The sequence below is a fragment of the Penicillium mononematosum genome, assembly GCF_028829835.1.
Source record: "Penicillium mononematosum strain IBT 11891 chromosome Unknown utg000003l:1.0-8172316.0:1.0-8177699.0, whole genome shotgun sequence".
Taxonomy (NCBI): Eukaryota; Fungi; Ascomycota; class Eurotiomycetes; order Eurotiales; family Aspergillaceae; genus Penicillium; species Penicillium mononematosum.
In genome coordinates, this window is record NW_026643273.1 from 7,858,197 (window position 1) to 7,870,483 (window position 12,287).

The 12,287-nt window shown below is 50.2% G+C and overlaps 6 protein-coding genes across 6 annotated transcripts; 5 read left to right on the plus strand and 1 right to left on the minus strand.

Moving 5' to 3' along the window:
* Positions 1-113: 113 nt before the first annotated feature.
* On the plus strand, positions 114-1,882 carry N7519_008001 (uncharacterized protein; the record flags this gene model as incomplete). Its single annotated transcript, XM_057294777.1, has 8 exons — positions 114-364; positions 425-771; positions 823-966; positions 1,014-1,228; positions 1,288-1,485; positions 1,543-1,570; positions 1,625-1,740; positions 1,796-1,882. The coding sequence occupies 8 exons, from the start codon at positions 114-116 to the stop codon at positions 1,880-1,882; spliced, it is 1,386 nt and encodes a 461-aa protein (XP_057149588.1).
* A 543-nt stretch (positions 1,883-2,425) lies between these two features.
* Positions 2,426-4,082, plus strand: N7519_008002 (MFS transporter; the record flags this gene model as incomplete). The annotated part of the gene is made up of 4 exons (XM_057294778.1): positions 2,426-2,641; positions 2,699-3,061; positions 3,128-3,877; positions 3,927-4,082. The coding sequence occupies 4 exons, from the start codon at positions 2,426-2,428 to the stop codon at positions 4,080-4,082; spliced, it is 1,485 nt and encodes a 494-aa protein (XP_057149589.1).
* Positions 4,083-5,126: 1,044 nt separating this feature from the next.
* Positions 5,127-6,772, plus strand: N7519_008003 (putative MFS sugar transporter; the record flags this gene model as incomplete). The annotated part of the gene is made up of 2 exons (XM_057294779.1): positions 5,127-5,331; positions 5,424-6,772. The coding sequence occupies 2 exons, from the start codon at positions 5,127-5,129 to the stop codon at positions 6,770-6,772; spliced, it is 1,554 nt and encodes a 517-aa protein (XP_057149590.1).
* Positions 6,773-7,458: 686 nt separating this feature from the next.
* On the plus strand, positions 7,459-8,397 carry N7519_008004 (CAZyme family GH131; the record flags this gene model as incomplete). Its single annotated transcript, XM_057294780.1, has 4 exons — positions 7,459-7,567; positions 7,617-7,753; positions 7,802-7,966; positions 8,029-8,397. 4 exons carry the CDS (start codon positions 7,459-7,461, stop codon positions 8,395-8,397), a joined length of 780 nt encoding a protein of 259 aa, XP_057149591.1.
* A 278-nt stretch (positions 8,398-8,675) lies between these two features.
* Positions 8,676-9,476, minus strand: N7519_008005 (SDR family oxidoreductase; the record flags this gene model as incomplete). The annotated part of the gene is made up of 1 exon (XM_057294781.1): positions 8,676-9,476. One exon carries the CDS (start codon positions 9,474-9,476, stop codon positions 8,676-8,678), a length of 801 nt encoding a protein of 266 aa, XP_057149592.1.
* Positions 9,477-10,292: 816 nt separating this feature from the next.
* Positions 10,293-12,184, plus strand: N7519_008006 (uncharacterized protein; the record flags this gene model as incomplete). The annotated part of the gene is made up of 5 exons (XM_057294782.1): positions 10,293-10,414; positions 10,469-10,585; positions 10,635-10,688; positions 10,740-11,201; positions 11,260-12,184. The coding sequence occupies 5 exons, from the start codon at positions 10,293-10,295 to the stop codon at positions 12,182-12,184; spliced, it is 1,680 nt and encodes a 559-aa protein (XP_057149593.1).
* Between the last annotated feature and the right edge of the window lie 103 nt (positions 12,185-12,287).

A 12,287-nucleotide genomic window follows, 5' to 3' on the forward strand; every position in this document is an offset into this window, starting at 1 on the left:
GTCCATAATCATTAAGTCTGTCACTCCCAGGAATTGGTTTTCTATCTCTTCGTCTAATCATGACAGTTACCACGATCGCTACAGAGCTCTAAACAGTGACCCCGGCCACTGCAATGGCAGAATCTCACCACACTGCTACTTCAAGTCGTGACATCGACCGGAGTTATTCAATACAAAAAGAAGAGGAGAATCGATCGGAAGATGTAGTCTCTCATCTTGCAGACCCCTTCGGGGATGAAGAATTTGCGGAAATCAAGTATCGCACGTTACAATGGTGGCAATGCGGCATGATCATGATCGCGGAAACCGTCTCCCTCGGTATCCTGTCTCTTCCATCTGCTGTCGCAGTGCTAGGTCTTGCACCGTACGTGTTCTACTACTTCCAGCTAATGTCCAGCATGACAGTATACTGATAGCTTTCCAGTGCAGTCATCCTCATCGTCGGACTGGGTATAGTCGCAACCTATACTGGATATGTCATCGGCCAGTTCAAACTCCGATACCCACAAGTACATAGTATGGGAGACGCTGGGGAGGTGATGTTCCATCCGATGGGCCTAGCCCGCTTTGGAAGGGAGTTCTTAGGAACGGCTCAGTTGCTTTTCCTCATCTTCGTCATGGGTAGTCATATCTTGACTTTCAGTGTCATGATGGATACAATCACAGATCATGGCACCTGCTCGATTGTATTTGGGATCGTCGGATTGATCGTTTCGTTCATCTGTGCCTTGCCCAGGACTCTTCGCAAGGTCTCGTGGTTATCGTTTGCTTGTATGTATATCGATACCTCTTCTACAACGGCCTCCTTGCTAACTATCACAGCTTTCGCAAGTATCCTTGCCGCACTCCTGATTACCATGATCGCCATTGCTATCCAGCGCCCGGGTGACGGCAAGATCGATGCGACTACAACAGTCAGTCTTTCGAAGGGGTTCCTGGCCGTGACAAATATCGTATTTGCTTATGGTGAGTACCTACCAACCGGCCAGATCTTGCGACTAATTGGTATGTAGCTGGGCATGTGGCTTTCTTCGGCTTTATTTCTGAGATGGAGACTCCAACGGACTATCCAAAGACACTATACATGCTCCAGATAACCGATACGAGTATGTATGTAATAGCCGCAGTTGTTATATACATCTACGGTGGGAAGGGTGTTGATTCACCCGCCCTGAGTTCGACAAAGCCTATAACAGCAAAGCTTGCATACGGAATTGCTATTCCTACAGTGAGAGAGCTGGCAAAAGGTCCCTACCTTGGACAAATGGTTCTAACTTGATATTACAGATTGTTATAGCTGGTGTGATCAACGGCCATGTCGCGGCAAAATACATTTACGTCCGCCTATTCCGGGGCACTGATCACATGAAGAAGCGCACATTCTTCTCCATCGGTTCCTGGGTTGTGATTACTTTGGTATTATGGGTGATAGCCTGGATTATTTCCGAGGCAATCCCTGTGTTCAATAACTTGCTGAGTCTGATCGTGAGTGTCGCCGGAAGTTGCAAGTGAGATAGGTACTAACATGGATTCACCGAGTAGACTTCCCTTTTTGCGAGCTGGTTTACCTGTGAGTGATATTCAGTCTATACCAAACCATCGATCATGCTGACCTGCATATAAGATGGCCTAAGTGGTATCTTCTGGTTGTTCCTGAACCGAGGCCAGTATGTGGCTTCCTGGAAAAAGATGGTTCTAACTATCGTCAATCTGGTCATTGTCGGGATTGGTGCTTGCTTGGTATGTCGAATTTTTCAATGCTCGGCCATTGATAATGTTACTAATTCTTATGAAGTGTGGCATGGGCCTCTGGGTGTCAGGGAAGGCAATTCACGATGATTCAAGTGGTGCCAGCTTTTCTTGTGCTGCCAGAAGTGGATGAAGTCTGAAGTCTCGGCGTACAACGTTTTCTAGATGCATACAATTGTCTAGACAGATTCGACTTTCAATCTGGTGAATTCATATCAGTAATATCTTCATCAGGGGTTATTGTTTCCTTGGACACAGTTTATCTTTGAATCCAAAGCTCCTCGACTACACACGGGAGTATATATAAGCAGCAGCACACAATCATGTTTCAAACAAAGACGACCACTTGCTTCAATTTTGGACTGCTTGCAATATGTACTTACATATTTGGACTTCCATTTGAAAATACGTAACGATGTCGTCGCTAATACTACCCACACATGACTCAGCCCTTCATCGATGAATGCCATGACGTGTTGCAAGATCACCCATTGTGGGTTCAAAAAAAAAAAAGGAACAATGGCTGTGAATGCGGTATTTCTCCGGGGTAGATCTACCGGAGTGCTTGCCTTGCGTATGCCAACAGGCTAATGGTGAGCCTTCACTACTCCCAGTTGCTATGCTATACCACGAACGAACACCGGCCCTCAGTTATCATGATCAAAGTGTCTCTGCAATGGCCAACAAAGAGACCCAAACGTCAGTGTCCCCGCAAAGCACCCTGCAATCAGCGCATGATTCAGCTAGCATGCGGGCCATGTTCGACGATGATAACCCATACGACATGGCCGACGCGTTGGAGAGCAACGAGGGATCTGCAGAGAGCAAACCTGATAAATCTCCAAACGAGAAAGAAGACTCGAACGTGGACTGGGACGGCCCAAATGACCCGGTATGGCATCTGATTTCCCTCCTTCGAGTTTGGACAGCTCCTCTAATACGATTCTAGGAGATGCCCAAGAATTTTCCCCGATGGAGAAAGTGGGTGATCACCATAATGCTAGGAATGATGACAATCTGCGTTACTTTCGGGTCTTCGGTTTTCAGCACAGCAACAAAACAAACGGCGAGGAAATTCGGGGTTTCCCCAGAAGTCATGGTGTTAGCTGTCAGTTTGTTCGTCCTGGGCTTCGCTTTTGGCCCCATTGTGTTCGGGCCCTTGTCTGAACTGTACGGACGAAAGCGACCGCTGTTTGTGGGTATGTTTATCTTTGCAATATTTCAGATCCCCGTTGCGGTAGCCCAGAACTTGCAGACTATCTTCATATGTCGCTTTCTGGGAGGAGTTTTCGCCAGTGCACCCCTTGCCGTTGTGAGTTCGTCGCATTGTCTCCATCCGACACTTTCCCTCTCTCTCACCAATTTTCTCTCTGTTTAGGTATCGGGTATACTGGCCGATATGTTCGACCCCGTAGAACGAGGGGTTGCAATGGCCATCTTCGCCGCGGCAACCTTCATCGGTCCAGTCGCTGGACCAATCATTGGCGGGTTCGTAACGATCTCCTACCTAGGCTGGCGTTGGACCGAGTATATCACAGCTATTTGGGCATTCGCCACCGCTGCCATCGCGCTCCTGGTAATTCCCGAGACGTTCGAGCCGACATTACTCGTGCAACGCGCCAAACGACTGCGACACAAAACCAAGAACTGGGCTTTGCATGCAAAGGCAGAAGAGAAGGTAGTGAACTATCGGGATATCGCGGTACGATATCTCCTGCGCCCGTTTCAAATGCTCCTGCAGGAACCCATTCTTCTCCTCCTTACCTTGTATACAGGTTTCATCTATGCATTTCTGTACACATGTTTCGTGGCCTACCCGATCTCTTTTCAAGAAGACCGAGGATGGAATGGTGGCGTGGGAGCATTGCCGTTTGTTGCTGTTATTTGCGGTGTCTTTTGTGCTTGCTTGATTATCATTGCATTTTCATTGACGCGGTATAGAATGTTCATCCTCCTTAATGGCCGGGTTCAGCCAGAGGAGCGGTTGATTCCTATGATTCTTGGAGGTATCCTGTTACCTGTGGGCATGTTTTGGTTTGGCTGGACCTCAAATCCACACATTACTTGGATTCCGCAAGCTGTATCTGGGAGCTTCTTGGGCTCAGGTGTCATGTTGATCTTCTTGCAGGTATCATTATCCAGGCTGGAATAACCAGGGTAAATACTGACTATTATAGGGACTTAACTATATCATCGACGTGTATCCCATGTACGCCAACTCTGCGATCGCAGCCAATGCCTTCTTTCGTTCATGGTTGGGGGCTGGATTTCCTATGTTCGCATCGGCCATGGTGTGTTATGTCCCTTTACCGGCAGTGGAACAATTAGGCTGATCATATTGCAACATAGTTTCACAACCTAGGAGTCGCTTGGGCTATGACTTTGCTAGGTTGTCTTACTGCTGCTTTGTTTCCTGTGCCCATTGTCTTTTACGTATATGGGCCAAAGATACGGTCATGGAGTAGGTTCACGATGAAGGAAGAATAAGATCAAGCTGCGACTTGTTCAGGGCCCAACAGCAGAGTCAAGGGAAGCCTGGAGATAATTTCATCCGACATAGTCTTACATAGTGATATCCGTGACATTGACCAAGTACCGACCGACGTAGTATTATCAAGTGTTGTTCCAGGCCTTATCCGATTTCGGAAGAAAGTCCTCGCTCTAGACCCGAGGCCCCGAGGCCCGGCAGCTATGACTCGGTGTTTATCGTTCTGATTTTATGCAATTCCGATGATCACAGATATGGAATCGTTGCATCAGCCTCGGCTAGCAGTTGCAACATCGACTAATAGACAAATATGCATGACACCACTTCGCGTTATCATGGCCCGAGGCACGAAATGATCGCACTCCATCGGCCAGGTCCGATGTGGGGTAGACCGGCTATGAAGACTGCATGATGTACGGCCTAGCCAATCCCCGGATGTAGTGCAAGTGCAGTTTACCCCGGCTTTTCACCAGGGTTCAGCTAAGCTTCCTGGGCAAACCATGAAGCTTTAATCAAGCATTATAACGTCCCGCGAAGCAGGGATCTGGGGAAATCAAGACTCTTAGCTAATATTATCTTCCCCAGTGACGGGCTCCCACACACTTCTACTCCACTCTCGTTTGAAGACTTGGCCCGATATGTCTTCGGTTCCACATCCTCGCCAATGGGAGTTGCGCTTCTTCCCCCCGGGGTATCCGCCCCACGCACTGCTCGGTTCCACCAGCATCACGATCGTCCGGTGGGCGGCGTTCGCCGTCTAACACTCAGATGAGTGCATATATGATGTTTATATCCAACCTGCAATCGGTTTGGCGGGGCAGTCGGCGTGGCATGATCTTGAAACTCTAGATCTTGAATTGGCTTTCCTTCCTCATACGACCATACGACCATGGCGCCATACTTTGGCCTTCGCGGCCCTTCCCTGAATAGGGCTATCATGTGGCTGGTTGTGTGTCCGGCCTTTGTGACCTATGGATACAATCAAGGTGTGATGGGAGGTCTATTGACCCTGGAATCATTCGCGAAGACCTTTCCGCAGATGAACACTCTCACTGCAACCGATGCAGAGAAAACCTACAACTCGACCATTCAAGGTAAGGCCAGTTACTGTATTCGGTGGGGAGATCAATCACGGATATTTCATATCTCCACTGCTTGACTCCTTGCTCATCATATGTTCTTTCAGGCACGGTGGTCGCACTATATACAGTCGGTGGAATATTCGGTTCGCTATCATGCATTCAGTTCGGTGACAAGCTCGGCCGCCGGAAGGTCATCCTGCTCACCTCCTTCATCTCCATGATTGGCGCTATCCTCATGGCAACATCCTTCTCCCTTCCACAATTCATCGTTGCACGACTCGTCCTCGGATATGGCACCGGCGGTTACGTCGCTACAGTACCCGTCTGGCAGTCCGAGATCTCGAAGCCCAACAAACGTGGCGCTCACGTAGTAACCGACGGTATCTTCATCGGCGCTGGTATCACTTTCTCTCTCTGGATCGACTTCGGATTCTTCTTCGTTAAGACCAACTCGGTTTCCTGGCGATTCCCCTTGGTCTTCCAGGTCCTGCTATCATTAATGGTCATGGGTTTTGTGATGCTCTTCCCCGAATCGCCCCGGTGGCTGGTGAAAAGAGGTCGCACAGAGGAGGCGCGGGAGATCCTGGCGGCGCTGGACGACGTCGACCCGCACTCGGAACAAATCACCCTCGATATCCGCGATATTGAGACCTCCCTAGCCCTTTCCGGAACGGGTTCGTGGAAGGATATGCTGAAGATGGGCGAGCAAAGACTGTTCCACCGCACTGTTCTCGCTTGTATGGGTCAAATGTTCCAGCAGATGTGTGGGATCAATTTGATCACATTCTACGCCACGACCATCTTCGAACAATATCTCAAGCTCAATGCCGTCCAATCTCGTATCCTCGCTGCTTCCATGTGCCTAACACAGCCGCTAGGCGGCTTACTAGCCTATTTCACCATCGACCGTCTCGGTCGCCGCGTGCTAATGCTGTGGAGTGCTGTCGGGATGTCAATCTCGATGGCCATCCTAGCTGGAACAACTTCCCTCCAAAATAACACCGGCAGCTTGGTCTGCGCCGTGGTATTCCTTTTCGTCTTTGAGTTCATATTCACAGTCGGCTACTCCGGCTTAACCTTCCTATACGCCACAGAGGTCGCTCCTCTCCAGTGCCGAGCATCTATTAGCGCCATCTCCGCTGCTGCCGTCTGGACATTCAACTTCCTCCTCGCTGAGGTCACGCCTGTCGGCTTCGCTACCATCGACTGGCAATACTATATTATCTTCGCAGTGCTGAACGCCGCCATCGTGCCCACAGTCTACTTCCTCTTCCCGGAGACCAACGGCCGCACCCTCGAGGAAATCGACGAGATCTTCTTGCAGTCGCGCAACATCTTTGATCCGCCTCGCATTGCTCGCTCGCTTCCCCGTATGCACGTTGCCAACGCTCATGGTGTTGATTCTAAGGAGGTGGGAAGTGGCGATGCCATGGCTGAGAAGCCCAATACGTAAGCCGTTCACGGAGAGACGAAATGAGGGTCCTGCTGGCTTATCGGGATATGTAAATATAATTCCCGACCGTGTCCCTTGAGCGACCGGTCATTATAGATTTATCAAACGAAGTGTTTTTTTTGGTTGCAGGTTATTTCGACCTTTCCATTTGGCATGAATATTTGGGGATAAATAGGCAGATTGGCATCGGCACATCGGACCGATCATGCGACCAGCGTCTCACTCAGTCTCACTTCTGTCTCACTCGAAATTGGCGCCGTTTCAGGCTCTGCAGAGTCTCATCCTGCAGACCCCAGAATCCTTATTTCCGTGACTTATTTGGGGAGGGACCCGTCGATCACTTCCCGGTTTGTCAATTGCCCCTACTGGGGGATGATGTTGAAAAAGTGAAGAAAATGAAGACAATGTACCAAGGCCCCTGATTACTGTTTTGGTAGCGGAATTACACAAACGAGGGCTTTTGAGATTGGCTAAATTCATATCCAAACCCGCCAGATGTCAACGGGTTCCCTTCGAACAAGCCCGGATAGCCCGGGTTTCATGGTCCCCATTGTCTCCGTGTTATTTCCGGTGTCTTACCTGGAGTGTGATATATAACAGCATTCGGAAGGAGTCATCGTTGCTTGCAAGCAACTCATCACACCTCCAAATCGAATACAACGCAAACATACAGTCATCGAACCAAAATGCGGTCTCTTGCATGGCTCCTCTCCCTCCCCATAGTGGCTGAAGCCGGCGAAGTCCTGTGGAGCGGGTTCTTCAACGCCTCCGCGACCGTTGCCGACTTCGACAAATGTAAGGGAGTCTCAACAGTTCCTATTGATCAACACTGACAGACAAGAAGGGTCGTGGTCTAACCAAGTCGGCGATTGGCAGTGGTATATTCACGGCAGTGCCTCGACCGAAACGTACTTGGGACTCTCACCGGATAACAAGAACCCGGCCGATACGAGTGATGAGCAGGGCATCCGGATCACGATCGTAGGTCATGCCTGAAGTTGAAGGGGAGTGGAAGCTGATAGCAGTCAGGACGGCACGTCGTTCTGGAACGGACAAACCATGGAACGATCCGAGATCATCCCCCAGACCAAGGCGGATCTCGGGAGCGGTCATCTGTTCTACCATTTCTCGCTGAAGACAGAAGACACGAATGCGCCGAACCCGAACTTCGAGCATCAGATCGCGTTCTTCGAGGTAACGAGTCCAATACCCAGAGTATCGAACAGACCAATAGCTAACATGTATATCCACCACAGAGCCATTTCACAGAGCTCAAATACGGCACCGCGAGCGGCGCCTCGGGGAAAGACAACACCCTTCGCTGGTGTGTCGGTGGAGTCTCGAAGTGGGAAACAGACTTGGAAGCGGGGAAGTGGTACAACTTCGCCTACGACATCGATTTCGACGCGAAAACTGTTGGATTGTGGGCTTCGAATGGGGCCGATGACCTAAAGCAGGTTGTGTCGGCCGTCAGCGCGTCGACTTCGACAAACTCCGCGGATTGGCATGTTGGCGAGTTGCGCCTCCCTAATGGGGGCTCGGATGCGGCTGCGGAGGACTGGTTTTGGTCTGGCATCTTTGTGGAGAAGGCTCCGATCACTCCTGGTATTGCCGGTCCTGCATGAGACATCAGTTCGAAGTTGCTTGTAATGAGCTCGGTAGGTATTTCCAGGTGATGGCATCAGCCCTCGAGCTGGAAAGAGGACAAACAGATTGCAAACATGACAAACATATCAGACGATCCACTTTACTTTCCACGGTTGGATCTCCCCATGATGTCATCCACTAAACTGGAGGAGACTGGTAGTACTCCATACTACTGATACAGCTCTTTGAATGGGCAGGAATGGAGTCATCAGAAATTATGTGCTCATTTAAATTCATGTAATGTACAAATAGGTATTTACCGCACAGTGTAACCACCGTCAATGAGCAAATCGTTGCCCGTCATGTATGTGCTGGCATCGCTGACCAGGTAAACATAAGCACCCTTGAGTTCCTTTGCATCACCATTGCGACCCATGGGGATCATCGAGTTCCAAAGGTCCTGGACATCCTTCGCCACGAAGTCAGACAATCCGGTGTCAATGTAACCAGGTGAGATGCTGTTAACGCGGGCAAAGTCGCGCCATTCATTGGCCAGCGACCGGGCAAGGTGAATAGTGCCCGCCTTAGCAACATTGTATGAGGTCTGTTCCTGGGGGAAGTTGGCAATGTGGCCTGACATCGAAGAGGTGATGACGAAGCTGCCGGTGCCCCGCTCCTTAAAGTGGGCGCCAACAGCCTTGGCGCAGTGGAAGGTGCCGGTCAGATCGGTGTTGATCACTTCGTTCCAGTCCTCCACAGACCCGTCGAGGATGCCGCTGTCGGCTGTGCGACCGGCGTTCGCAATGAAGGCGTCGATCTTGCCGAAGTCCTTGAGCACGTCTTTCACGAGGGTTTCCACGCTCTCCCAGCTACCCACGTCGCACTTGTACGGCTTGACCTTCACGCCGTATTCTTCGGAGAGTTCCTTGGCGTTCTTCTCGCCGCCCTCCCGGCGGGAGGAGTATGTGATGGCCAGGTCGGCGCCCATCTCGGCGCAGCCGCGGGCGGCTTCGATACCCATGCCTTGGGCTCCGGAAGCTCCGGTTACAACGACGACCTTGCCCTTGAGGCTAAGGAGGTCAAGGAGACGGTCGGCTTTAGGGACGGGGATAGGCATTGTGGTAGATTGGGGTTTGGAGGTTGAGAGAGAGGTATGTTTGGATGGAGGGGTTGGAGGGTTCAAGGATAAGAGAGGAGAACCAGTGTTGTTTGAATATGGTTCTTCAATATCCGGACATCGAGGGCTTTTAAATACGTCTATACCCCTCTCCTAGAGCCATGACTTCATGCCCTCGCACTGACATCAGAGAACCCAGGTAGGTATAGCCGGGTTAGGGACCTCCTGCGCCTGGCTTGATCAGGTTATGTGGTCTCATTTGTTGCAGGCAAGGTTGGCGTATCCAGTAAGAACATCGAATGGTCTCAATCATGACAATCTCGGTGGAGACGCTTGGCGGTCAGTGACATCATGACCTGAACTGAGATTTGTCCAAGGCTCATTCATTCGTTGATTATCAATGATTATGTTTCAGATCGGCATCGGCATCTAATTCTTGCAAATCATGCCAAATAATTCTAGAAGGCTCTTTCATTGATATCGTTTATCCTCGATCAGGACATGCCCAAGGCATCAGCTCTGGCCACGGAACATCGCCCCACTTTGACACGCCAAGGAGGAGTATACAATTGCAACTTGAAGCCCTTTCACGCATCTAATACGAATCTTTCATGGCAGTCCACGGAAGTGCGGTGGGGTCTTGTAGGCTCAAATGCGTAAAAGGAAAAGCTGTCGAAGCCCTAAAAAGTCATGACGGAAACGACAATGCGGAGGAAATCCAAACGTCACATTGACTCAGCAATGCATCAGGAACAAAAGAAATTCCCCGGCCACTTCCAGGGCTGCTAAAAGCCTCTTTTTGTGTTTATTGTCAGTATGGGAGATCAAGCCGCACCAATCCCTCCTACTCAGCCAATCCGAGAAGGTGGACCTATTCAACGATCGTCCACAGCGAGTACCCTGCACCATAACGAGTTTCAAGATTCGTTCTTCTCAAGGTATGCGCAAGTAGCTTGCCTATAACAATTGAGACTCAATTGACCATGTTGTAGAGTCCATTCTTTCTTCCGGCGAGAGACACACATAGGTCATGTCGGGCGTCACCCTTTGCGTGGTAGCCAGGACATCGAGATACATACCTGGAACGGCCCAAATGACCCGGATAATCCGTAAGATGTGAGAAGAATGAGGCACAGCGGGTCTTTGCTGACAATTCAGATTCAATTGGAGCAAAACATATAAATGGGTGCTCACTCTGACGATTTGTTTCATGTCAGTTTCGTCCGATCGTTTCCCATCCAGAGACAATACTGACTCATCCAGTTCAATCCTAACAGGTCTACCGGCGGGATCGTACGGCGCCGGAAACAAATACATGGAACAACGCTTCCATGTCCAAAACGAGCCGTTTCCAAACCTCGCATGGGCTACAACGTCTTGGAATATGGGCGCTGCATTCTGGCCCCTGATCTTTGTCCCATTGACCGAATCTTCGGGGCGTATGCCCGGGTACTTTATCGCATATTTCATTTTGGTCGTCTCACTATTTCCTTCGGCCTTTGCCCAGAACTTTGCTACACTAGTCGTTACTCGATTCTTCGGTGGCGGGGCCTCTTCGGTATCTATCAACATTGTCGGGGGTAGCATCAGTGATGTCTGGTATGGAGCCAATGCTCGGAGCTTACCAATGTCTCTATTTGGATTTACGAGTGTGGTTGGAATAGCCCTGGGTCCATTTATCGGATCAGCGATTCAACAGATTCACAAAAGCGACCCATGGAGATGGTAAGTTATGGTTTCACCCTTGCTTCTAATATGTGGAACTCTGCTGATAAACCGTTAGGATCTTCTACGTTCAGATCATTTACAATGCTGGATTGATTCCGATCTTCTGGCTCATTCTTCGCGAGACCCGTGCAGATGTGATATTAAAGAAACGTGCCAAGAAGCTCCGACAGGAGACCGGCCGTCCTATCTACGCCGAAGCCGATTTGGATACCACCAGCGTCCTGAAGCTTGTGCAGATCTCATTCGAGCGCCCTACACGGATGCTCCTCACAGAACCTGTAGTTATCTTTTTCACTCTGTGGGTCAGCTTCGCGTGGGGAATTCTCTTCCTCTTCTTCTCCAGTGTCGCCCAGACGTTTAGTGCAAACTATGGCTGGGGCACATTCCAGACCGGTCTAGTTCAGCTAGCCATATCGGTCGGAGCTGTGATTGGCACAGTTTTCAATCCTATCCAAGATTGGATCTACCTCAGGTCCGCCCACCGAAATACTGAGCGTCCGGGTAAACCTATCCCAGAAGCCCGGTTGTATACTTCTATACCTGGCAGTCTGTTGTTCGCGAGTGGGCTCTTCTGGTACGGTTGGGCAAGTGTCGGGGACGGTTCTGTCCCGTGGATCGTGCCGGCGCTAGGAATTGGTTGCACTGGGGTGGGAATCTACTCTATCTATATGGCTGTGGTCAACTATTTGACAGATGCATACGAGAAATACGCTGCTTCGGCGTTGTCAGCTGCTTCATTGGGACGCAACTCCTTTGGCGCTTTTCTGCCTCTTGCATCTTTCCAGCTTTTCAACAACCTGGGTTATGGCTGGGCTGGATCGTTGCTTGGCTTTGTTGGACTTGCCCTGTCGGTCGTGCCTGTCGTGCTGGTACTGAAGGGGCCGGCTATTCGTCGGCAAAGTCCATTCATGCGAGAGGCTATGTTTGATCCTGAAGACGACAGTGAAAAGGACCTGGCCTCCGAGAAGACGGATGTGTGATTGGTCACTTTTCTTAAGGGGAATTGGTGGACACGCGTCACCACTGGATGCCTATACACGAAACGAAAGAACTGGGGGATATGGATAACATATATGGATTTCC